Source organism: Lepidothrix coronata, unplaced genomic scaffold (genome assembly GCF_001604755.1).
Source record: "Lepidothrix coronata isolate B3197 unplaced genomic scaffold, Lepidothrix_coronata-1.0 Scaffold52, whole genome shotgun sequence".
Lineage (NCBI taxonomy): Eukaryota > Metazoa > Chordata > Aves > Passeriformes > Pipridae > Lepidothrix > Lepidothrix coronata.
The window spans coordinates 1,174,331-1,200,148 of record NW_016690232.1 but is presented as its reverse complement, the minus strand read 5'-3'; the positions used below and the strand labels follow the sequence as shown (position 1 = coordinate 1,200,148).

General features: G+C 55.1%; 3 protein-coding genes across 3 annotated transcripts; 2 read left to right on the top strand and 1 right to left on the bottom strand.

The window, feature by feature from the left end:
- Positions 1-2,125: 2,125 nt before the first annotated feature.
- On the bottom strand, positions 2,126-5,605 carry LOC108497866 (1-phosphatidylinositol phosphodiesterase-like). The gene is made up of 2 exons (XM_017815939.1): positions 4,714-5,605; positions 2,126-4,502 (listed from the first exon to the last, which is right to left on the bottom strand). The coding sequence occupies exons 1-2, from the start codon at positions 4,951-4,953 to the stop codon at positions 3,387-3,389; spliced, it is 1,356 nt and encodes a 451-aa protein (XP_017671428.1). The 5' UTR covers positions 4,954-5,605; the 3' UTR covers positions 2,126-3,386.
- Positions 5,606-5,754: 149 nt separating this feature from the next.
- Positions 5,755-8,176, top strand: HTATIP2 (HIV-1 Tat interactive protein 2). The gene is made up of 5 exons (XM_017815636.1): positions 5,755-5,925; positions 6,009-6,116; positions 6,223-6,360; positions 7,094-7,155; positions 7,679-8,176. The coding sequence occupies exons 1-5, from the start codon at positions 5,755-5,757 to the stop codon at positions 7,902-7,904; spliced, it is 705 nt and encodes a 234-aa protein (XP_017671125.1). The 3' UTR covers positions 7,905-8,176.
- A 4,667-nt stretch (positions 8,177-12,843) lies between these two features.
- Positions 12,844-25,095, top strand: RGS5 (regulator of G-protein signaling 5). Its single transcript, XM_017815723.1, has 5 exons — positions 12,844-12,968; positions 18,159-18,269; positions 20,352-20,413; positions 20,526-20,692; positions 21,197-25,095. Exons 1-5 carry the CDS (start codon positions 12,925-12,927, stop codon positions 21,356-21,358), a joined length of 546 nt encoding a protein of 181 aa, XP_017671212.1. The 5' UTR covers positions 12,844-12,924; the 3' UTR covers positions 21,359-25,095.
- Positions 25,096-25,818: the final 723 nt, after the last annotated feature.

Genomic DNA, 25,818 nt, shown 5'->3' with positions numbered 1-25,818 from the left:
ATTTTTGTAACTACAAATAGTTTCTGGTATTGTTCTAAAAACAGAATCAAGGTGGCTGACACTCAGAGGTGGCTGCTGCTGCTGCAAAATACATGGCAGTACATGGCCAAGTTCAAAGCACTTTGTGGGATCAGGTACTCCATGCCCACAGATACCTGGGCTCAGAGAGGGGGTCCTACATGGCAGGACAGATACTGAGGGTTGCTTTGCAGGTAGTGGAAAAAGGTACACATGGTACAACGAAGAGAAGACCCAAATCAGCTCTGCTGGGAGTTGGTTAATGGCCAGGAGCCCTTTCACATCTCAGATGATTTCCAAGGTTGGCTTCCCTGGAAGGGATTCAGGATGTTGCAGGACACATGCTCCCATTGGATTCCTGCTGCCTCACTTACCAAGGAAGGGCCTGTCCCTGCCTGAGCAGTGCAGGGGTTTCCTAGGTGGAAAGACAGTGCACCCTGTGCCCACCCCTCTGAGGGCAGAGCGCAAGCTCCAAGCCAGGGCTTTGCTCAGCATGTACTCGAGGGAGCAGGTACAAAGATACTTTCTTGTGTTACCTCCTCACTGTCCCTCTGGACGCAGGGATCTGGAATGGAAATGTGCCTCCTTTACTGTGCCCCGGCGCTGAGCAACAGGCAGAGGCAATGCTCTCTCTCCCGTGAGAGATCTGCCGCAGGCTCTGTCTCTGGGGAACGGGCACGGGTATGTGTTGTTTACAGCAGAGGCTCCCGCCCCACAGTGGCACAGCCTGCTCCCCTCCTTGTGCAATGTCCCCGCAGAGGAACCGCAGAGGAACCGAGTCACCCTGGCACAGCCCGTCCGGCTCGGCTGCTGCCAGCGATAGAGGGGGCACCTTCCTGGGGAGCCCCCCTTGCCCCCGGGGAGGGCTCAGCAGCCCACTAGAGCAAGGAGGCACCCGATGGCACCCCTTTGGGAGTGTAGCATGGTACCAGTGAGGACCCACACCCCTGGAGTGCAGCCTCATTGCTGCTATCCCTCCATTCCTCCTTGGGAACTCGGACAGCTCCCTCTGAAGCTTTAGAGGCATCTCCTGAGCACGGGAAGCAGATGATTTCCCTGCCTCCCCAGGTCCCCAGGGAGTGTTTGACCCAAAGGCTGTCCCTGATCTGCAGGGTGCCTTTGAACAAGTCTCCCAGCATGGCACCTGGTGCACAACCCCAGCAGCCAGACCCTCCTCGGATGATCCTGGAGGAGAGCAGCACCCGATAAAAACTTTCTCACAATTTGGAAGTGTTTGGCCACAGGGAGACGCATTATGACTGCCACCCTGGACTGGAGGGGTGAGATGGTTGCAAGGATTAGTCAGGACCAGATGGACAGGGATGTTTCCAAGACAATCCAAGGACAGTACCCTACACCCCCCACCCACAGGGACCTTGCAACACTGGGACAGCCCTGGCTGTGGAATAGGGGGTTAGTTTTGGGGAAATCACTCCTGCCAACCCTTGTCCCTCTCAGAGATGTTTCTTTGATCTCAGCTGTAGGACAGCTCTCTGCCTCTTGCCTTTCACTGCCAAGGCAGTGATGGAGAGCCTTTTCACTGGGCATCACTGCCACTTGGGTAGCCCTGCCCATGCTGCCTGCTGCTCCCTGGCACCTGGCAGCAGCCACACGTGGGTGGCACAGATAAGGCTTTGCCAAACAGGATGCCAGGGGCGTAGATAACATTGACCTTATCTCACTGCTTGTGTGGTAGGGTGTAAACAAGTGACTCTGCCCACCTGGGGAATTCCAGCACCCCTGCCCTGTCAGTGAGCTGGGACACAGGGTGGGTATGGGGTAGCTCCATGTGCCACATCCAGGGGCATCCCTTCAGCCATGCAGGCAGTCCTTGCCCTAAGTGACAGCAGAATCACCCAGCCTGCAGAGCTACCCCTGGGAACTGTGATTGCTCTGCTTGTGCCCTGCCTAGCTCCCCATGGCATTGTGCACCCCTGGAATGCCGAGCCAACCACTAACCTACGTGGCCCTCCCTTGGCAGCACCCATCTTCTTGGCATGAGAGCAATACCTAGAGCTGTCACACTGGCTTGGCGCAGAGGCAACACAGGTGGTGGGAGTCATTGGCAGCTGACAGAGTAGGCCCCCACTCCCCCAAACACGACCAGTGCTTTTGTCACATGTCTGTTTTAATGCAGAGATTTCAATCTTCTCCTGTCTCACAGAGCAAGCTCAGAGACAGATTCCTGTCTGCCACCTCTGTCACCCACTGCATACTATTGCCTGTTCCCCTCCCTGGCCCAGCAGATGAACATGCTCAGCACCAAGAGGTGTGTCTCCAGCCAGGGCCAGCCCCTGTGGAGCAAAAAACATCCCCTCCTCCAGCCAGGAAATCCTGCAGCATCCCCTCTGGCAGGCACTGTGTTTTCCTCTGAGACAGAAGTTGAGGACATCCTTCATCTTTTGGCAGGCCAGGACTGAGCTTTCCTTTTTTAAAAGAGTTCCTCTTCTCTTTCCCAGCTCCCTCCTTCAGCACAGAGCAGTTTGATGATTTCTCCCCCGGGATCTTGGTTATCCTTTTGCTCCAAGGAACTTCTGTGTCATTTGACTTGCCATTCTATTTAAATTGCTGATTTATTATCTGCAGATAGGGCAGGCACTGGCACTGGTTTTAAGGTCTTTTTTATGTCCCAATCACTTTGCTTTTGTGAATCCACAAACTGCCCTGCCCATGCTGCCCATGCTGTTGCAAATCACTGGGCTCTGCCCTGTGCAGCATGCCCTGTCTGTTAGATCCCGGGGACAGGGCAGCCCCTTCAGAATCACTGCTCCTGTGGCCATCCAGCTGTCCATGCACAGGGTTGGCAGCACTTGCTGAAGTTGGCACTCCCTAAGAGTCCTGACTTTTGGGGCAAGCCCCTGCAAGAAGAAAACAAAAGCTAAAATAACAAGGAGAAGGACATTCCCTTTGTTGTCACCTTTGAAATTAATTCCTTCTCCTCTGACCTCCTGCAGCTCTGCTTTAAAGACCAAGATGATCACAGACACCAATTTAACTGTGCTTTGGCCATGAGCAGAGGGGTAGAGACTCCTTCATATCTGAGCAGCAAGAGAAAAAGGTCTTTTCTGCACTTTTCTGACAGGAAATGGTACGGCAACATAGGGAGTGCTTTCCTAGCTTCTTTTTATTTTTATTTACCCTTGAAAGCAAAAAGACTATTTTGCAGAGGGATATTATGGGAGGACTCACTGGCCCAAAAGGAGGTGAGGCAGGACCTTCTCTCCCCACCTTCCCTGCTGTGCTGTGTGGATTTGGCTGGCCCAGCACTGTACCTGGCTCCTCCGGGCAGAGTGATGCTCAAGGTGCAGCTCCCCTGGCTGCCCAGCTCCGACCACTGGGCTGTCAGCTCTCTGCTGCCTCTGCCGCTGTCACACCACTGTCACACGAACACTTCCTGGAGCTCTGCGAGACCTAGAAACCAGCTTTTGCTCTACGGGCACTGATGTCCTTCGGCAGAGGCGTGCAGCCGGGAGCAGTGTCCGACCCGATGGGCACCGGCGCAGGCAGCGAGCGGAGCTGTGCCGGCTGCGGCGTCTGTCCCCTCTGCCGCGGGGATGCTGCAAGGGCGCTGCGGGAGTGCTGGGGACTCCTGTGCTGTGTCCGTTGGCCTGCAGGCCGTTGCTCTCCACGATGAGCCGGAGAAGCCCTGCACCAGGGAAGTCCATGATGACCACCCCCCAGCGCACGGGCTGCCTGCCCCGGCGCCGCAGGTGCTGGTAGCAGCGGGGGTTCACAACGCGGGCCACCTCCTCAGGGCAGGTGAAGAGTCCATTGCCAGAGCAGAAGGTGAGGTACATGGTGGTGGAGTCCCCGCCAGCTGCCTTCTCCAGGTGCTGCCGCACCCGGGCCCACTTGCGCTCCAGTGACAGCACGTTCCAGGCATCGCTGATGCTCAGCTGCTCGTAGGGGATGCCCAGCACCTCCCGCGTGAGTGCCTCCAGTACCACAATCTTCCCACGCACCTGGCCCAGTGTTGGCATCTCCTCCTGGCACCACAAACAGCCCTGTCCCTCCTCCAGCAGGCAGCGATGCAGTTGGGCAGCGAAGCCGGGCCGGGAGAAGATGGGCAGCTCCTCCTTGATGCGCATGAGCACGGCCTCGCCAGGGTGGGCACGGAGGAAGCGCAGGGTGCGGCGCAGGACCCCACGCAGGCTGGCCCGCTGGAAGGTGCAGAGGTGGTAGACGCGGAGCTCGCCCCGTGACAGCTTGCAGCGCACATCCAGGAAGCGGATGCCAGCCGCCAGCTGGGCCTCCAGGCCCCAGCTCTGACACCGCAGGCGCCGGCCGCCAAACAGGCTGAGGGAGTCGTGGGTGCCAGGGATGGAGAGGCGGGAGAGCGGCAGGGCATCAGGGAGCTCTGCCATCCAGTCAGGGCAGTAGGCTGCCGGCTGGGGCACGCAGTCGAATGCCGCACTACGCCGGCGCCATGTCTCCATGCCACCAGGAGAGCGGGCACCCCGGCGCCTGGCTGGCCACCCTGAGCCCTGCCATGGAGAAGCACACCATGAGCCATGGAAGCACCAAATGGCCCCCATGTATCCTGATCCCACCCCTCCTCAGCGGTATCCCCACCACACCATGAAACCCTATAACATACCACCTGTCCCATACACGTTTCTGCCAATACACTGTTGCAGCGTACTGTCCCCTCCCACTCTCAAGCACTTTTCCCAGTACTCCCCCTCCTGCACTCACCTGGGTTTGCCTGTGGCTGCGGAGCGGAGCCCGATGGACGGGGTGCACGGCTGTGGGTGCCAGTGGCACACTGGCAGGTAGAGCGGGATGCCAGCCATTAACCCGGTGACAGTCATGACGCGCGTCCTGCCTCGCAAATGGCACGTGCACCAGGGATTCATCCTCAGCCCTCGGCCATGGGCAGCGCTTGACAGACATACCAGGCTGGAAAACTGCCTGGCTGATCCCGAAAGCAGCCATTCAGGCCTCTGCACCTCCCTCCCCAGGAATCAGGACAAACGGGATCGAGGTGCCGCAGGGCTCCTTGATGGCCCCATGGGAGAGGCTTCGCAGAGCCTGGGGTGCCCACACGCCTGCTCCAGAACCACGTCCTGGTGGGACCTGCACTGCCCTGGTGATGATCAGCCTCATGCCTGTCAGAGGGACAACGTCCAGGCAGGGACACGGTGCAGTGGGTCTGTGCTCATCAGCACATCCCAGGACCCGCTCAGCGAGAGCTCTCTGGGAAGTGGGTTTCATCCCCTTGTTCCTCAGCCACCAGTGGCTGCTGCACACTGGAATCACTGCACGGCTGCCCGGGAGGTGACCTACGTCCTGCCCAGGGCACCTCTGTCCGCAGCCCACGCTGAGCCCAGTGGGTTTTGAAGAGGAGCCGCCCGACAGCTCACAGACTCCTCTGGGCATCCCTCCGGGTCACATCCCCTCCACCTGAGCAGGGCGGGCACAGGGATCCTCGGGAGTCGCTTTCAGCGCTGGACCCTGCAGGGACACCAAGCGGGGACACTCCAGCCGACACCTTCCCAGCGGGGCTGAGCGGGGGTCCCTGGGGCAGCCCCCGGGGCAGGGGGCAGACACCCCCCGGCCCTGGGAACGGCCCCGGGAACGGCCCCGTCCTGCGTTCGGCCCTGTGCCGCCCCTCCCCGCCGCGCTGCCCGCCCCAGCCCCGCCGCAGGAGCGGCTCCCCCGCCCGCACAGACCGCACCGCGGCGGCGCAGCCGCTCCCGCCCGGACCCGCCCCAGCCCCGCCGGGCGCTCCTCGCTATGGCGGCCGCGCCGGGTGGCGGCAGCGGCCGGACCTGCTTCGTCCTGGGCGGCTCGGGGGAGACGGGCCGGGCGCTGCTGCGGGAGCTGCTGTCCCGGCGGCTCTTCGCCCGGGTGACGCTGATCGGGCGGCGCCGGCTGAGCCTGGGCCAGGAGGCGGAGGCGGCCGTGGTGCGGGGGTCCGGTCCCGGGGTGGGGGGGGCCGCGGAGTGGGGGTTCCTGGGCGGCCGCGCTGACCCTCGGCCTCCCCGCAGGAGCAGGCGGTGGTGGACTTCGAGCGGCTGGGCGAGCACGCCGCTGCCTTCCAGGGGCACGACGTGGGCTTCTGCTGCCTGGGCACCACCAGGGCCAAGGCTGGCGCAGTGAGTGGGGCCCCTCCTCCCCCTGGGAGAGCAGGGGTCCTATTTGCCCCCTGCCCTGCCTGCGCGCTCCCTGCCCTGCTGACCCTCCTCTCCCCTTTACCCGCAGGACGGCTTTGTCCGGGTGGACCGGGACTACGTGGCGCAGGCAGCAGAGCTGGCACGGGCAGGGGGCTGCAAGCACTTTATCCTGCAGTCCTCCCAGGGGGCAAACGCACAGAGCAGCTTCCTCTACCTCCGCGTGAAGGTGAGGAGTCAGCTGGGGTGGGCTCCTGGTGCTTGTGTAGGAGTCACAAAATGCTGGGATGCTCGTGAAGGAAGGAGTAGCTGAGGTCTCAAGAGTTGCAAATAGCTCTGGGGGTCCTCCTTGTGCTGTGGGACAAGGGAAGGGGCTGCTGTGTGACTGGCTTCATCTGAAGCAGCATAACCCTGCGTGCAGTTTTTATCTTCCTCTTTAAACCTAGAAAGACTCGCCAGGGTCTATAGCCCAGACCCAGCTCCCCAGCCTCAAGCTGCTTCACAGCTAGGTGGGGGGGCTATGTCCCAGTGAGATGTGAACTATCCAGGGATGGATAGCCCACAGGCTCCCCAGGTGGGACCATACCTATCGTAAAAGCTTTTTTCCCCATATGTTGTGTGCTGCCGCTCCCAACACCTGCTGGATTCACAGCTGTCTGCCGGCTGGATCCATCCCCAGGCTGGATGCAAAGTCCAGTTGCTCTCGGGAGCGGCCCGTTGCAGTTAACATGATGGTTGCAAGGGTGCGCTGCTGACTCACAGTCTGTGTCCACTGCGGGCACTCGCCCCACGCTGCCTGTCCTGGAGAGCTGCTCCCTGCCTGGCCTCTTCCAGCTTTGCACTGGCATTAGTGCCATCCTGCCCACAGCTCAGCAACTCTCTCCTGCCCATTCACGGAGTGGCAGGGATGGTGCTTGCAGTCATCCTTGTCTCCTTTCATTTCTACCCAACTGCTCTGACAGGGAGAAGTGGAGAACCTGGTCCAGGCTGTTGGTTTTGATCGCTGTACCATTCTCCGGCCAGCGTGAGTAGCAGTGGAGGAGGGAAGGCACAGGGATTGGGTGGAGGGTTGTCAGGGCAGCAGGTTGGGAGATGGAGAAGGAGAAAGGATGCATAAGCAGGGGAAAGTGCAAATGCAGCTCACGGATGAGCAGACTGCTTCCCAATGCAGAGCTTGCTTTCTGCAGCAGTTTCCCATGGCCCATCCCAGTGCTAGTGCCACGTGAGATTGGAGCACATAGGTCGGAGATTATCTCCGCATGGACCTTGACCTTATGCAGGGGGGGAGTACTCACCTGTGTCCTTTCAGCTGCGCTGCACTCTTGCTGCCTAGGAGAACCGGCATCCTGCTTTTGGCAGCACAGTGGAAAAAGGAGTTGAGTGTCCAGGGGCTCAGCTCAGTCACATTTTGTGGCCCTGCTAAAGCCCCAAAGCCCATGTGGGTTTAGGAAGCTGGTCTGTGCCCTGGTGCAGCTGTAGAACCCAGTCTCTAGCCTTCCCCTGGGGATGGTTTCAGGCTGACCCCACCTTACCTCCTCACTCTGCAGGGTGCTGCTGTGCAAGCGCCAGGAGTCCCGGCCCATGGAGTGGGTAACTCGGCAGTTCCTGGGTGTTGTGGCTCGGGTCTTCCCCACCGCTTACTCAGTGCCTGTGGAAACAGTGGCCAGGGCTATGGTGGCCTGTGTGCTGCAGCCAGGCGAGGAGAAGGTGAAGGTGCTGGAGAACAAGGCCATCCATGAGCTGGGAAAGGCAGTGCCACAGCAGGGCACGTAGAGCAAAAGGGATGGCAGGAAACAGCTTGGTTCACCATTCAGACGGTCTTTTGGGCCGAGGATGAACGCACGCATGGGAGAGGTGCAGGGTGCTTATATGGCTAATGTGGAGCCAGAGGTGGGTGCACTTCTTTACACAGTGGCTCATTTTGTCAAGGAATCAAAAATGCAGATGCTGGATGAGGAGAAACAATGTGCTCTGCTACCTGGATCCAAAAAGCAAATGCAGATAAAGTGGTGTAATCCAGGCCTTGAATAAAACCCTATGACTGATCTGTTTGTGCCAGCTTTGTGTTTAAATTATACCTGTCACCTGCACATCAACAACCCAGCCTTACCTATCGAGATTGTGTCTTTTAGTGACACTACAGGGAATGCCCACAGGCAAGCGGCCATGCAGTAGATGGACACAGGAAGGCAGAATCAGCTCTCAGCTGTCTGTGCAGAGGCTGCACCTCACAGAGCACACGGTGGCACCAGTGCTGCTAAGATAGCGGAGCTCCTGAGTGCTCAGCAACAGCTGCTGAGGCGCCTGGGGGTGGCTCTGCCCACAGCAGGTCTCTGCAAACAACACTGTCCTCGCTGATCTGCTGAGGGTGCAGAGGGACTGCTGCAGGGACGCAGCTGTTTGGGCCTGCGCTGTCGCTTGGTGCCTGTAGTCACATCAACACCACGAAAATACTTGGGTTGACTTGAAAACACCTGTCTCCACATGTCTCTCTGGCCTTTCCTTATATAAATGAATCAGAGCTCAGACCCATGTTCCTCAGAGTGCTGTGCATGTGCAAGAGCTGAGGCCAGCCACACGCACATCTTGGAATGGGCTTGCCCCTGCCCCATGCTGCCCAGGTACCAGAAGGGGAGCAGGTTCCTTCTGTGGACATGGAGCAGCCACAACGAGCAGTGCATTGTCCCAGCTGCAGTCCCAACTGTTCTCAGGCCTCCTGCTTGGGGTCGAGGAACTTGGTGGCTCGACAGCTGGGATGCAGGACTTACGTGACTCCCAAATTCCCAGCTGGCCAGAGTCCCAGCACTCCGGGTAATGCTGCTTTTCAGGATTTTCTCTGACCTCACCCGTGGCTCCTGTGTCAGTGACTTGGATGTGGCAAATGAAGGGAGCCTGGATCTCATCTCTGTCCTCTACACAAGCAGTTTAATCACTGGGCAGGACCTCAGAAAGTTGGCAGAGGCAGTGAGATGGTGCAAGGCCTGCACTCGAGCAACTCTTCAACCACGTGTGGGGCTCAGTTCAAAGGGACCACAGAGCCACAGTTACTCCTCAGACTGTCCCAGTGAGAGCAAATACAATACCTTTAGAGTAAAATTTTATATCCAAAGGGAGATGAGAGGTAGGCTGGTCAGGAGCATCACACAAGTCTCTGAGGGGTGTTGAACTTGTGGAGCAGGAAAGCTGTTCAAGCATGCAGCACTGGGTTACACAGGCATAATGCACTCCAGTGCTCAAAGAGATTATTAAAAAAGGGGATGTGCTTATACAGGGGAGTGGAAATGAACACCTGAAGTGGTAAGACCTTAAAAGTAGTAAAAATTGCATACAGAAGAGAGACTGAAAAAAGAATGTAAGCTCTGGAAAGTTACAGGTAAAAGGCAAGCCACAGAAGACTTGAAGAAAGCATCCTAAAGGCATAAAAATGAATTATGACTATGTGAGAAGCAGAAAGGGAGCCTGAGGGACAGGATGTGATTAGGCTCTATAGGAAGAAAAGAGCCATCACAGGAAGACTTGAGGAATTACTTGCATTGCCCTTTGCTGTGAAGGAGCTCACACTAGCATCATTCCGTAGGGGACACACATTTGCATGACTGTCCCAAAGCACGCAGGGGGAAAAAAATAAAAATATTTTTAACCCCATTTTTAGAACACATAGTTAAAAGTCTGCCAGAAGGAGCACTCAGATGAATTGCCAAATACTCTCCTGGGTGAGAATTGCAGTGATCCCTGTACCAAAAAGTCAACATTGTTAAATATGATACTAGTTTTTAAAAAGTTCCAGTGGGAACCAGGAAACTGCAAAGCAGCTAGGCTGCTTTCTATAAAAGGCATGTTGTTAGAAAGGATAATAAAGTCTGGAAATAACAGGGCCCAGGATAAATGTGGTGTAGTGGGAGATTCCACATGGCTTTTGAGGGGGCAGTTGCAAGACACAAGCCTAGAGCACTCTTGGAGGAAACCAGCCATTGTGTATATAAGACAATCTGGTCCTCAGAGTACACTTGGATCTCCAAAAAGCTCTCCCAGAAGGGCTCTTAAAGAAATTAAGCTGTCGTGGGAAGAAAAGGAAGGTCTGTGTAGTTTCTTACTGGAAATATTTTCTTAGCACTCCAAAGCCTTGAAACACACGAAACAAACATTTATTGCTGGACAAAGGTCTGTGGAAAATGCAAGCTATTTCTGTGTAACCCTTGTTTCTGCTCAAGTGGCACACAGTTTCTTCTTCAGTGTTTCAGATAAGTCTCTGTTAGAATGCACAACTGCAATCCCAGCACACAGTATAACTTCCTTATCACCTTCTTGCATGGAATTTCCTCACACATTTTGGACCTCAGTTCCTCAGTTTGCTCTGTGCACTCATTAAACCCCCCCACCCTAGAGCTGTGGAAGAGATCACAGGGCATCAACCACTGAACTACGGCAGAGCCACAGGAGCAGGCGATTTGCCCACCTAGGGCTGAAAGAGGTAAAGGAGGTAAAAGTCTTTAGGAAACAGACAGTTCCTCCATGGTGTCTCACTGGGTGAAGCTCCAGGTTCCTCCAAGCAGCAAGAGGTCTGCAGAGATGGGGCCATGCCCCTGGCATGCCTGGCGTGTCTCTCTGCTTTCCAGGGGCTTGTAGCCCTGGCTGGACCTGGGAAGAGAGCACAGAAGGGTGTTCAGTGTCTCCTGGACAGCATTTGCACAAACCTCCTGGTCCCACAGACCCAAGGGATTCCAATGCTGACTTTATTACTGCAGATTAATGAGAAGAAATAACTGAATTCCCAATGGCTCAGCAGCGAGCGTGGGGCCACGGGGGTTTCCCGCGTGGTGCCATGGCCCTGCTGTCCTTCCCAGTCCCAAGAACTGCTGGCACCTCTCACCCAGCCCACACTGCCACTGGCTCCTCTCTGAGTCAGGGGGTGCCTGGACAGCTGGCAAAGCATCCTACAAACAGCATCATGCTTGAAAGGAGATTTTCAAAGCAGCCTCAATGGCACTCAGTGACACCCTAGTGACATCCCTGCTAGCAAATGTATGGTCCTGACATGCTCTCTGACCCCAAGGTACTGGTACAGCCCAGTACAGGGGCAGAGCTTGCAAGGCTGCATTCCTTTGGAGAGCAGGGGGTGCACCCCAGCTGCTGGGACTTGGGATGACCAGGTGACCTCCAATTCACTGACTGGGTGAGGCACCTCCATGCTAATAAAAGACCCTCCTCCTGATTCCTCTGGGAAAAGCGCAGAATGATAGCAGCCTGGGAAGGAGTAAAGGACCTCCATCCTCTGCAGCTGCCACAGTTTCCTTACCCCCTCTGCAAGACACAGGAGAGGCTGGTGAGCACCTCAATTCCAGCAGTGGGAAGGGGCAACCCACCCCAGCAAGACCCCACATCTGGCACCCCTGCCTGGGTACATCTGGGGGACTCTAGTCAGCCCAAGCCCAGGCAAACATCATTCGAGCATCTAATCCTCTGAATTGTAGGCTGTCCTTTTTTTCGTTCAGTTTCCATTACAAACCAGTACAAAGCTTGCCCAAGCTCTCCAGGGAGGCGCAGTTTCCAACAGACATCCACCTTTCACTTACTGCGCTCACAAGCTGAAATGCAGACAGTGTCTTACTGCGTAGTCCCAGAACGGGTCCAAAATCCAGGTGGAAAATAGAACCAGGCACAGCTCCGACACAGCTCAAAGAACAGGCCTCAGCTTAAATGTAGCCCCAGGCTGGGGGGCAGGTGGGGCTGGTCAGGGCAGTGATGATCGTTAGAGACCCAGGGTGTGGACAGCCAGGTTGGGAGCAAGGTTCCTATTCCCAGCTCCGAGTGTTAAACAAGGCACTCATGCACGTTTTCATAGTCACCCAGACAGCCAAGGTCAGGGCCAGGCACACAGCAGGTTTTCAGTGCTGGCTGTGGTCACCCTCTCCACTCCAAGTGCTGCTAAGCTGTGCTAGGAGTGACTCCATTGCAGCTGCTGGCTGTAGCTCATCCTTCCCCTCAGCAGCCGTGAGGGGGGCCAGATCTTTGGCTGTGGGACCCTTTGGAGCCAGGCTGGTCCCTGTGTTTGCCATGAGCTGCCCCTCAGCAGGCAGCCTCACTTGTTGGTGTTGCACCTACACTGTGCCTGAGTGGCTGGCTAAGGCTGGGAGAAAAATCACACTGCAAATGCTTTTGGACTCATCAAAGTGTCATTGTTAGATAAAACCAGAACATTTGCTATGATGAAAAGACTTGTTTTTTCAAGCTTACGTGAAAAGGAACTTGTTCTGGCACAAAATTCACTGTTATCCACCAGCCAGTAGCCACTTTTGAAGCTGTGGATGCTTTGACATTAGCCACAGCCTTTAAATCAACAGAAAGACTTCTCATAAGAACTTTTTTTTTTTTTCTGAAAGTACTGTTTTTCACTGGAAAAAAACCTCACTTGAATGAAGCATGTCTACCTGTCTCTTCTAAATACTGACCTGGAGCTTGATATGTTGTTAAAAGAAAGGCTGTGGGCTTCCTGAAGCCCCCCAGAGAGCAGCTTGGCCCTTCCAATTTGATTACCTGATCTCACCCCAGAAAGACCACATTTTTTTCCCCCCCGTGTGAGCTTTGAGAGAAGAAAACAAAATCCAGAAGCTGCTGGGGCCGGGGCCAGCTGCAGCAGGCCGGCCGGCATTGGTTACGGGGCTGGCAGGGGTCCAGCTCCCGGCGCTATATAGGAACGAGAGGGGGGAGCTGGGCTGCAGACGGAGCCACTGCTGCTTGGTTTAGCCATCACTCACACTCTTCTCACGGCTCGAGGAAACTACAGCCTGCCAAGATGTGCAAAGGATTAGCAGCGCTGCCCCACACGTGCCTGGAGAGGTGAGAACGGCCAGGATGCCAGGGGGCTGCCTCCCCGCAGGGTTTTGATGGGGCAGCTGGAGGCACAGGGGCTCTTCCTTAAGCATGTCCCCGAGATGAACATCTCATATGGGGACTGGGATTATCCAGCTCTGAACTGGGAGGGAAGGGAGGCTTTCTGGGGGCGGCTCAGTGGGTGCTGCAAGCGGCTGGGACTCTTAGTGGGGTGAGTGGTGATTCAGTTGCAAACTACCCACTCTGACTTGGGAACCTCTCTGCTGGGTGAGTTTGGGCTGCCCCAAACCCACCCCTCTACCCCTGCTGCTCTGAGCAGGAGTGTGTTGTTGTCAGATCTTAATATTTGCAAAACATGGAGGAGGGGAGGAGGAAAAAAGCAGAAAAGAGGTTTTGCCTTTCTGAGGCAAAACCAGCCCTGGCTCACAAGTGCTTTTAAATCCTCTTTAACTGCCTGTGTCTTGCTCTCACACGGATTAGCCAGACCTGGCCCCTCTCCACAAGGCTCAGTTCCATGCAGAGCACCAGCTCTGCCTGGCTTGTGGCACCCATCCTCATCTTCACGCCTACCCACCCGGGTGCTTTCCTCAAAACCTGCCCTGATGGTGTTGGTGCTGCCTCCCAGGCTGCTCTCAACCCTCTTTGGAGCCACAGCAAGCTCCAGCCCCCAGCCATTTCCGTGGTGATTGGAATCTGGGGTCTCCCTGCGGCATCAGGGCACCCGATGCTTCACCTAAGGAGGAAGCTTAGGAAAAGACTATACATGTGAATCCCCCCAATGAGGATTCCCTCATGGCTGCAAATGCCTCAGCACTGGTTTTTGGATGAGAATGAGGGGACATTCACTGTCCTGGGGGGAGCTCCAGAGAAGTCCCAGCTGAAGTTGTGGCACTGGGGTCTGATGCTGCCTGCCCAGAAGCAAGGCAAATTCCCATCACAGGTACAAACAGGAGCATGGGCCTGTGGCAGTTTCTTTGTTGGAAATGTGCCTTTGGGCCATCCTAGTGACTCCATTGCCTGCTCCCCTGCAGCCTCCTGCGCCACAGGCAGACAAGCAGCACTCTTCCAGATGTGGGTGATCCACGTGTTTCTGTTCTGCTATCCCCTTTGTTTTCACTCTTCTGATGCTTTCTAATACTAAATTTTCTTAATAAAGATTTTCTCCCCCTGTTGCTATGCTGATGCTTTCACCTGTTGTGCCCTCAAATCCTTGCTCCTGAAGGCAGCTTCACTTACACTTCCATACGCAGAGTCAGGACTGCGTTTGCCCCCTGCGCATCACTTTGCACTGCTGTGTGAGGCATTCTAACAGCTGCTCCACTGCCAGTCTCATGAGATCTTCCCGCAGTTCCTCACAATTTGTCCCCGAGTGCCATACCTGGGGAGTGCAATATCCGCTCCTCGGCCACTGACCCCTTTCTCCCCACGTGTGTGATGTTTAACAGCACAGTCCTAGCCTGTGTTCCCATAGCACCATCCCCACAGTTGTGTGCTACCTTTCCCACGCTGTCATCCATGAGATGGCCTTCCCCCCTGCGGCTGCCTGGGGTCTGGAAAGCCCACCCAAAGTCCCCTGAAGACCCAAGGGGCTGGTACCCCCTGACTCCCCACAAAACGTGGTTGCCGGCCTCTTCAGAGGAGGACGATAGGTTGGAAGGAATCTCTTCCTACCGCCAGAGCTGCCTTGACTTCTCTCCAATAGACCATATTTGTCCATGTGTCCACCACAGATCTGACACAGCTGCCACTGACGTGCCCATACAGCATCACACTTGCAGCTTTATGGCTCCTTGAATCCCCTCTGGAGCCTTTTTCCCCTCAAGGGGCATTTCCTCTCACACCTTCCTGCCCTTGGGCACAGCAGCACCTTTAGCTTTCAGCTATAGCTTTAACTCCTTTGAGCTTCTATTTTTGTTTTGTTTTTAAAGCTGGAGTCTCTCCTGGCCCTCCGAGCAGCCTTCTTGCTCTTGATGTGTTTGACAGAGCCCATATTTTCTATTAATGCTTCTTGGAAGCTGTTTCTCAGACTTTTTCTTGGCATTCTCCCATCTGTTCTCACACTTAACCTTCCACCGTTTACGGTCCTCTTGCTCTTTCTCACTTGGCCATAGCTGGGTTTTTTTGAAGGATGCCTTTTTGTTTATAACTGCCTTTTTTACCCTGCTGTTTAGCCTTTGCTGAAGTCTTGCTTGAAAGCTTGCAATCCATCTGCTGGAGGACGCCAGGATGGTGTCTTTAAATAGCCCTTCCCTCCCTCAACCTGCAATCTCTCAGCCCGCTCCAGTCCTTTCACTTCCTTTTAGCAACCTTCCTCACCTCTGCTGCCGCCATGGATTTCATAAAGATCCCACAGCCAGGACTTGCTCCAGTGCAGGGGGGAGGTTTTTTCTGCTGTCCTGACACCAGGACTTGCAGGGCTCCAGTGGGGTGGGCAGCCACTGGTGGTCCATTGACAGCACCATGGGATGGAACAGGATGGATCCATCCAAAGAGTCTCACTAGGAGCAGCATGCAGTGGGGCTGCCACATAGGTCTAACACCACTGCACAGCACAGCCTGAGACAAAGAGGCCCCAGGGCTGAGCTTAAATGGAGCCCCATTAACGTGCAGGGTGTGGGGCTCAGCTGGAGCTGCTCAGGGCTATTAGGGCCTGTCAGTGCCCTTTGAGCCTGACAGATGTTGCCCATAAGTCACTGTCAGAGGATGGGAATCAGAGAGAAGGACTTTGAACCAGCTCTGAGCATTATCCAGGAGAGTACTTGCTGCTGTGTGAAACTGCCATCAGTAGCATCCCAACCACCTTGTGCATGTATTAGCTCATCTACACCAGAGCAGGGGGGTCCCCAGGTCATGTTCAAACAGCAACAGACTACTGGTCCTGTCCTCCCAGCTCCTTAGGTCACCATGGGCTAGATTTGGCTGTTGGTGCCCCTGCTTCCAGCACAGCTCATGTTATCTCCCTGCCTACACGGTACCTCCTGCATCCACCATCCTTACTTCAGAGGTGGGCGACTTCCCCCTGCTCCTGCCAGATGAGCCTCTCATGATAGGGCACATGGTCCAGTTTCCTGGAAGGGACTGTCCCTGGTGCACAGCACCCAGCACTGGCAGTGGGTTGGCCATGGCAACATCCACATCTTTACCCTCCCTAGTGTTGGGCTGTGGCAGGGAGAGGCACATGGTGGCAGCCAGCATTTCTGCTCAGCCCCTCTTTGAGAGATTCTCCCTGAACTCATGTGTCCCCTTCCCTGCAGGGACCTGTAGCCACCAGCACAGATGTTTGGGAAAGCAGATCAAGGGAGAGGCTGTTCTGCCCCAACAGCTTTCCTGGGGCACCCTCTGCACCCACCCATTGCTTTGGTGCTAATGGGGCTGCAGCTCCTTGCCTGCTTCACCTGCTCCCCATCACTGCAGCCGTGCCATCCTCTTTGGTCAGGGCCATGCCATGGGTGTCCCAGCATGGCTGTGATGGCTAGGAGGGTGCCTGAGGCTTGCAGGAGAGACAGTCTCAGGCACTGGACATCAGGAGCCAGCTCCAAGCATTTATCTGCATTTTATTTATTTATCAGAGGGAGCAGGACAAACGGTACGCGGCAGCATCCCTGTCCCAGACACCTCAGTGTGGGAGCATGGCGACCTCATCACCTTTTGCCTGAGGTTCTGCTCTATCCAAGATTCAAGTTTTCTCAGAAGCACTAGCAGTGGGAACTGCTAGTCCCTGTAGCTGCTGACATTTTCCATGAAAACAGTTGGGTTTCTGGGTGTGTGATGCCCCGTGCCGTACACCCACAGCGGGTGGTCTGTGCAGCCCCAAGCTGGGCTACTCACTCTGGCTGGGCCTGCTTTGAGCTTTCATGCAAGGGTGGCTGTTTAGAGGCAGATTTCTTCACAGAAGTTGGGGGCAGCTGGCAGGGAGCAGAGCAGACGCCCCTGCTCCGGGTCTCAAAAAGTCACCCATGGGGACTGGCGAGTGGAAACCAAAACACAGAGAGAGTTTTACAGGGAGGGAAAAAAATTAAAGGAATTGCAATAAAATAGCAGACATAGCAAGGGAGCGATCATCCACAGAGGGCTTGTGAAAATAAACAGCAGAGAGGAAAATTGTAGGGAGCCCTGAAGCCAGGGACCTACAGCCTGGCTTTGCCAGCCATGCCAAAAGCTCAGCCCAGCCAGCCTGTGAGGAGCAGTGTGTCCCCTTGCTCTCCTTCACCTCCTCTACCAGCAAGACGACCTGGAAACCACCAAATGTTGCTGTGTCAGGGAAAAGTCCTGCCCTGCAAAGATGGGGCTTGGGGTATCTGTTTTCACACCTTTATTTCTTCACCCTTATACAGCACACCTCAGTGTTCCCTGCAAAAGCTCAGCTTGCTTTTGCTACCATCGCTAAGCTGCAGCAGAGGGGAGCCTCGTCTGCAGTTTTAGATGCTCAGGACCTCATTGCAAATTGTATTGCACAAAAGGGAATGTTTCGGGAGACATCTGGGCCTGCTGTCAAGCCCCAGGACCCCTCTTGTTTCTGCTTCTTCCAAACAGAGGTCTAGGGCATGGCCTTGGGGCAACGGGGAACTGGCATGAAGCTTTTGGCAGTCAGAGTATTTCAACTCCTGACAAAACTGTTCTTCCCCCTCTGCCCCGGGGAAGGCAGCACTCAGGAGGTGTCTATTTGTATTGCAGATATAAAGCTTGCTTATTACACTATATATATATATATGTATCTCTGAGGGTGTCCTGCTCTGAATGCCATTGGCAGTGCAGGGCTGGCAGGCACAGGGTGGGACAGGGCCCGGTGGGGCAGGCACTGCCGTGCAGCCCAGCACGGCACCCACACAGCCTCCTCTCCAGAGACAGCTCCTTCACCTCCTCACCAGCACTTCTTCAGGCTCATCACTATAGAGACTGAGTGCTGCACACACGTCCCTAATTCACCATCAGAGGAGCCCGCCAGCTCTGCTGATACAATTATCCCAGCCACAGATGGGGATAGAGTGAAGAGATCAAGAGCTGCCGCTAATGCGGAGCGCCCGGTTTGAACAGCACCAGCCAGGCGCAGCCTTTACAACATGAGGGTACATTTGTTCATCTGTAAGTAATTACAGAGCTTTGTACTTCACCAGGGGCTGTGCAGGGCAGGGATTGTGACTGTCCCCATTGCCCTGTTCCTCTGCCTGACCTACCTCTGCTCCTCCCCTCCTGCAGGGCCAAGGAGATCAAGACGAAGCTGGGCACACTGATCCAGAAGCATGACTCAGCCATTGACTTCATCATCCCCTACCCTGAGAAGCCAGAGAAGCCACCCAAGGCCCAGAAGTGAGTACTGCGCTGGGGTGGGCTGTGCTGGCACCTGTGCCCAGCCAATGGGGTGGTTATGAGCCCTTTTGGGGTGCAGAGGAGCTGAAACCCTGCTGGGGGGGGGGCACAGGAGGCTCTACATGGCAGGCAGCTTGTGGCATGCTCTTCGTGGCCTGACTGCTAAGTGCAGGCTCAGGAAGTTATGTCAGGGCAGCATGAGACATGTCAGGCAATACAGCTCTATGGAAACTAGATTTCCCATGGAAACTCAATTTATTTTTTATGAGATTTCCTGTTATTGGATAAAGGTTTTTCCCAGAGGCATGTGGCACTTGGACTTCTCTGAGTCACCTGCCTCAGCCCAGAGGTGCCAGCCTTCACGGCCATCTGGCTTTGGGATGGCAGCGTGTCCCTGAGCTGGCTGTGTGACCGTATGGTGTGATGCCTGGCTCTAGGCAGCTCTGGGATGGTGGCACCTCCTCACCTTATTGCCTTTGTCCTGAGCCACTGCTCTCTGGCACTGAGCTGGTGTATCATATTGGCTCTGCTTTATCAGCATTAGTTAAAGCATATGAAACATTAGTTATTTTGCCTGCTAATCCAGGCCGTGGCGGGTGATATGGAGGGGGAGGCTTTCTGGCAGGGTGCCTGCTCACCACAGTGCTGCCTGGCAAGAGCTGCCCAGATCAAGCAGGGCAGACAGAGCTGCCATGCCCCAGATGCCTCTGTGACCGAGACACATTTGTCCCCATTAGCTGTCCCCTCAGAAAGCCAGAGAACATCCTCTCTCCCCACTGCCTGGAGGAGTTGTTTTCTCTGCACTGCAATGTTGTGCAGCCTTGTCATCACTCACCTGTCAGAATTTCGCTTGCTGTTAATATCATCCCTAGGACATTCAGATAATGGAAATGTGAATTTGGTAGTTTCCAGGAAATCTGGATTGTGTTGGGTTACTACAGCGATGCTTTACCTCATGGGGGTGAGAAGTCACCTGGCAGGAACAGGGAGAGTTTTTGATCCTCGATAGAAGTGCAAATGCAATTTGAGGTCCAGGAAGTGAACAATCAGAACCCCCTGTCGTGGTCCTTACTGCTGCAGTCTGATGACAAGTGAGGCCAAGTACCCACCCTGAGCAAGCTTTGCTTTCCTGCTGTTCCCCTCTCTGCACTGGAGCCACATGGGCAGCACGGCTGGGCAGCAGCACCTGCATTTCCCCCAGACCCACCACTGAAGCATCAGGCTGTCCTGCCCACGCTCCTTGGGATGCTCCGCTCACCCAGGGGGTTTCAGCCCCAACACGTGGCGCCTGTGGCAGCAAAACAAGTTGCACAGGGGCTTCCCTCACCTTCCAGCCAACACCAGGCATTGCCCTGGTGGGTCACAGGGCAGGAACTGTGAGCCCAAGGCAGCTTGGCCAAACTCCTTGGAGCTTAACTAAAACAACAGGAAAAAGCCACAGTCAACCACTCCCCCAACTCTTTAGTCACATTGAAAAATACGGAAAAAAAAAAAAAAAGAGGAAAAACCTCGCAGCTGGAAAACACTGGAGGTTTCCACTGGGAAGGGTGCCGAGGCCATTGTCCTGCCTTGCCTTAGGGCGTGGGAACGGGGCAGGCGGGCTGTGGGAGTGGAGGGCGCTGACCCCAGCCCCAGCAGCACAGGGCCGAATGACCAAGCCCCTGCCAGCAGGGAGCATCCTTCCCCACCCCAGCAGGAAAACACAGAGATGCATCCCAGCTGCCTGCAGAGCTCCTGCCCTGCCATCCCGTGCACAGGCAGTGAGGTAAGGAGGAGACCTGTGGCTGCAGAGGGGACCCATTTTGCAGGTCAGCCACATCTCTGGTCAAAAATGGGGGATTTTGCCTGCCCAGCCCCATCCTCACCTTCCCTGGCACTCGGCTCTCCCCAGGAGGAGGGCACTCATGCTACAATGCAGCAGCATCACCATTTCATCCCCAGACCATCACCTTCGCTCTGCAAGTCCCTGCAGATTGTTACTCCAGTTCTCCACATGTTTAAAGGAATTATTTAAAAACCTGGAGCCCAGACTGGGGCTGTGGGGTAAGCATAGACCACCTGGGCTTTCTTTACTCTCTTCAGGCCATCACCAGAGGAGGCTCTGCAGTGGCGTGATTCCTTGGAAAAGCTCCTGCAAAACCCGTGTAAGTTCACATCCCCCTGTGGTCAGTCACCTCCCCTCTCTCCACATCCCCTGCTGCTGCTTGCCCCTCCCTGGCACTGCCAGTGCTCAGCAAGGGCTCGGCCCTCCCACAGATGGGCTCTCCAGCTTCCTTGCCTTCCTGCGCTCCGAGTTCAGCGAGGAGAATGCCGAGTTTTGGGTGGCCTGTGAGGACTACAAGAAAATCAAGTCCCCTGTGAAGATGGCAGAGAAGGCCAGGAAGATCTATGAGGAGTTCATCCAGACCGAGGCACCCAAAGAGGTCAGTGGCCATGGGGCAGGAGATGGTACTGGGAGGGGTGAGGCTGCTGCACTGTTGACCCCCTTCCCATAGGAGAGTGATGGCTGCAGGGCACCTTATACCATGGCTGAGGGGCTCAGAGGGCTGTACTTCTGGCAAGGGGCAGGCCCATCCCCATGTGCTGCATTCCCACCCTTCACAGCCCTGGTGCCCCTGTTTTCATGCTCAGCCTCTGCTGGGCTGTCTCCTGCCATGTGCACCTTCAACACATGCCTGTCCCCCTTTTCCCCACAGAGGGCTGACATTAATTGTAAGGGATGGCAATGTACAGTAATCCTCCTCCACAAGTTAGCTTTGCTGCAGGACAGACCTCATCCTTACAGCTTTGCCACTAATAATTCCTCCAGAGAAAAGAACTTGCTTCAGTCTCTCCCCACACCCTTTGGGGCAGAGCAGGTGAGAGGAGATGCCATCACCCACCCCTCTAAAGGCAAGGTCCCCATCCCTCTTACACTCCCATCACAGGTGAACATCGACCACTTCACCAAGGCTGTGACCATGAAGAACCTGGTGGAGCCGTCACCAACCAGCTTTGACATGGCCCAGAAGAGGATCTTTGCCCTGATGGAGAAAGACTCCCTGCCGAGATTTGTGCGGTCGGAGTTTTATCAGGAGTTAATCAAGTAGCAATGTGGCAGGGCTGTGCAAGGCATCCCCACTGCTTCTATCTAAACACCCGCCCCTTCTCCTGCAGCTGCTTTACTTTCTTCATACCACCCTAGAAGAGCACCCAGGGATGTTGCTAAACATCTCTCCCCGTGCTTTGGATTGTCAGATGTCCTGGTGTTTCCTCTCTTCCCATCTCTTTCCTCTCCCACGAAAGACCAATCACAGAAATTCCCTGGAGTTGGGACCCAGAAGGGTGGCAGAGCAGCCCCAGGTCCACAGTGACCGGGAGCCACTTGGGCAGCTGGCACATCTCTGGCGCTGCAGAGCTTGGCATTAGCTGGAGGCTCTGGGGTGCCAACGCTGCCTTCTTAGGACTCCTTAGGACATGACAATTTTTCTCACAGTTTTGCCCATATCACTCATTTGGCCCAGGCTCGCTCCCTCCTCCCAACTTCCCAGGGTGCTGCTGAGACTGCGCAGGTACCCTACAGGTTCTTCCCTCCCTGGCCAAGGTGCAGGGTGAGATGTGTCCACTGCCTGATTGGCATCATCTTGTCTTCAGAAAGCAGCCAACCAGCAGGCATAGTGACAGCCGTGTAGGGATGGAGGCAGAGCAGGGACAGTGTGACAGCCATACAGCAGGGATGGCAGGAATGGCAGTGATGGCTGTATGGCAGAACCAGGAGCCCCAGAGTGTACCTGGCAGGCACGAGGGGTGAGCAGAGCGAGCCTGCAGCACCGCTTCCCCAGCAGCTCTGCTCGGAGTCAGTGCTGAGACAGCCTGTTTGCTCCACACTAAAGACAGTAAAGAGGGTAAAACAAGACCTGTTTGTCCAAAACACCAGGACTGTTTAGCAACCCAGAACTCTCGCTCTCTCCAACCTTTGCACCATGTCCTGAGCTCTCAGACCACAGCCCGCGCCATGTCCCAGTGCCAGTGCACAGCCCTCGCAGGGCTGGTGTCTGTGGCGTGCTGGGATGGCAGCTCTGGGGGTTGCTGCAGGGGTTTCTTGCTCCAGTCGCTTCTGTCTGCAGTAGGCATGCCAAAGTGATACTTCTGCACAAACCCAACCGAGGGGCATCGATCAGAGGAGGGAGGAAAGTCATGCTGGGGAGAAAAAAAGCTGCAATTGCAGCTGTTCAGATCCAGTTTGAAAAATCCAAACCAAACCCAAAAACCAAACCCAAATTAAAAACCGTCATTGGAAACATGAAAAATAAACCCCTAGATTCTTGAACAGATGCAAACTGCTGAGTTTGTGTAGCCTGCAACTCTCTCTCCTGTCTCCTCCCATCTGCCAAGGATGTGTGATTCCATAGGCTGTTTCTGAAAAGACCAGCTCTTTTCTGATTCAAAGCCAGCCCACTGCTAACAGAATAAATCACACCTGAGGATGGGGCAAGGGCATACATGAAAAGCAGCTGGGATCTTATTTCAGCTTCGAGGCAAATGCAATGAACCACTGCTCCATAGGGCCTCCGTTTCATCCCCGTGATGGTTTCCTGGTGCAGCATCCACAGGTCTTGGCTTGCAAGGAGCTACTTCAGCCAGCAACCTGACAGATGCCAGCAAAATAACCCATGTCCGTGCTGCCTCCAGGCATCCCAGACCAGCCCCCTTCCCTGGGCTGCTCAGCCTCGCTGCAAGTCATGGGACTCCATGCAAAATGCAGTAACATAAACAACGGATTTGCCAGCCTCTTCAAGACTTTCAAAATCTGATCAAAACCCCACCAGCCCCAAATATTTACATGTTGTCACTATGGTGATGAAGAAAAATACATCCCGAGCTGCAGGAAGTGGGCTATGTTTTCCAGGCAGGAGTGGGGAGGCAGGGAAAGGATGGAGGCAGTCACAAATGTGACTTTTTTTTTAAACACTGGAGCAAAAGGTCTGGGAAAGTTGGTGCTGGAGCAGCAGGGGTGAATGCAGGGGGTGGCTTGGGTGCCCCCAAAGAGCCCAAGGGAGCCCATGAGGAGCAGGAGGGTCCCACCGAAAGGGTGCAGGATCCCCCAGCAGTGCCCACTGCTCAGAGCTGGGGAGGCAGGAGCAGGGCTGGGCATGGGATGGGGAGCTTAGCCAGCTCCTCTGCTGCTGCATGGTGCTCCCACCACCTCTGCCTGCCCGTGCTCCCTGCACTCTCCCAACGTCTCCATGAACTGGTGTCAATACAAGCGGGTTCAGCACGTTCAAGCTCCTTATTTACAGTGTGACTCAGAAATGCAAAGCCGAACAGGCTTCCCTGCAGAAGGACCTAGATCTTTCATTTCTACTTAATCCTTTGGCAGCTATTTCCAGATTCCCTCACATGTTTCAGAGTTAAATGCCACCACCAACGCCATAAGGTCGGGATGCTGCTGGAGGCTATCTTGCTATGCACCATCAGAAGCTGAGACGTCAGTAGCTACAACAGCTACAGTAGTGTGGGGTAGGGAGAAGGTGTTTAGGTATGCATGTGCTGAAAAGAAAGGCGGAGGCTGGATTCAGGAGAGATAAAACTGGAAATCCCTCCCCAGCTCAATTTCTGCTAAAATGCTGGAAGTCTACTTTGAGGGCTGCCAGTGATCTACTGGGCAGCCATAAAATGTGGCCCCTGAAGCATCTTGGAGCTCTTGGGAAGTTGTGTTTGTGTAGAAGGGTCATTTGGCTAATTATATGAGTAGGCTCTCCCAGAAAGGTGGCAATGCCTGTACCCAGCCCATGGCCCAGCTTTCCACAGGCCCAGAGGTATTTACTGTCGGGCTGACACCAACCATCATATTTCTGGTAGGAAATACTTCATGTATTTTATCACTCTTGCTCTCTAGAAATACAGCATATATGGCACTATACACACAACATGTACATCTGTATTCCTATAGTCTTATATAAGTATAAACACACACACATATACATACATACTCGTAACATGGGCATCTGGATCCCCTGTGAGTCAGAGAGCCAAAAAGCAGAGTTTCTGGATATTGTGCTTGGGGTCCATCACAGAGATGCATGGGTTTAGCATGGTCCCAGACCCTCTCAAAGGAAACCTTGGCCATCTGCCCAAGTGAACATGATGGTACATCTTCCAAAACATCCTCTGGGATCGCCCTGTGCCCACAGCCCTGGTCCATCCTGGCACCTGAGCTGGTGCAGGAGGCACGTCTCGTGCTCTCCGAGGTACCCCAACCTCTGCTGTGGGGCACAGCCAGGGTCCCTGGGCACCAGGCACTGCCTCCACACCTCCCTGGCGCCCACTCTGTGCCACAGGGACATGTGGGAAAGGGCTCTCTGCAGCTGCATCCCTCAGATTAACGCCAAGGATGGCTTGATGTGTGTTTTATGGTGACTTCAGTGACGACGAGCCTTGCACCTCACCAGCCATGATGTGAACCATGGAGAGACCAGCTATTGCCCCATGTGCTGAGGCAGGGCTCTGCCTCAGCTGCCCAGTCCCAGTCTTGGGGACTGCCAAAGCCTCTGACACAGTGGCAGCCACAGGGCTGAGGATGTCCCGGGGCTCATCCAGGCTCCGCCCAGCCCTTGGTCACTCCCTGGAGGGTGCTGTGTTCTGTGGCCAAGGTTAGGAGCGAAGAACAGCTCCTCACACCTGCAAGGAAGTTTTTGGTCTGAAATTTTCTGTGTGATTTCCACTAGAGATCTTCATGTGGGGAAGATGTGAGGTGCTGGTGTGCAGAGGAACTGGTTGTGATAACCCATATTCTTGTACCACTCAGTAATCCACACATAAACATGTATTTCTGCTACTAACTCAATGGACTGTTCATTTTGTCTATTTGCACTGAAGGTGCAGTGTTTCCTTACCCTGTACAGGGCACTCCCAAAACTTGTGCTCAGAAGGTCCTGGCAAGACCAAAGGCCTCTGAGAGCTTCTGCTGCAGTGATGTAGTGACTGAAAGTAAGCTGAAAAGGGAATAAAAGTATCGCCCCAGGAGGCTGATCCAGCAGAAACTCCCCAGGGCCAGGGCAGCACAGGCAATCCCAGCCCCACTGTGTGGGTGCTGCCTTGGGCTTTGGCTTGCAGGGTCAGCTCACACACCAGTAGCAGCAGCTGTGGTGACACAGGGGCTGAGCAAAGGCCAGCCCTGCTCCCCCCACTGTGTTTTGGCCCAGGAACAGGTTCAGCTCTGAACTAAAACCTGTTACCCTCTGGAGCTTTGGTGGGAAAGTGTCTGCAGCAAGGAGGTACTCCTTGATGTTCCCCCCTCCAAAGCTGTTAAGGGGTGCCTCGCACTCACCCCAGAGCCTTGGCAAGGATGGGTGGTCCCTGTGCTGAGCTGATGGTCAGGAACAGCACGGATCCCTAAAAGCCTGACATCCCCCAGGCTCATGGTGCTGAGGGTGTCTGGAGGACATAATGGGTATTTCATCAGCTGTGACTTAACCTATGAGTGAAGCCACTTTTAAAATGACTCTTTAGAGCAACCTTGGCCAATGAATTGGATTTTCATGCGTTTTCTTTGGTTCACACAATGGCA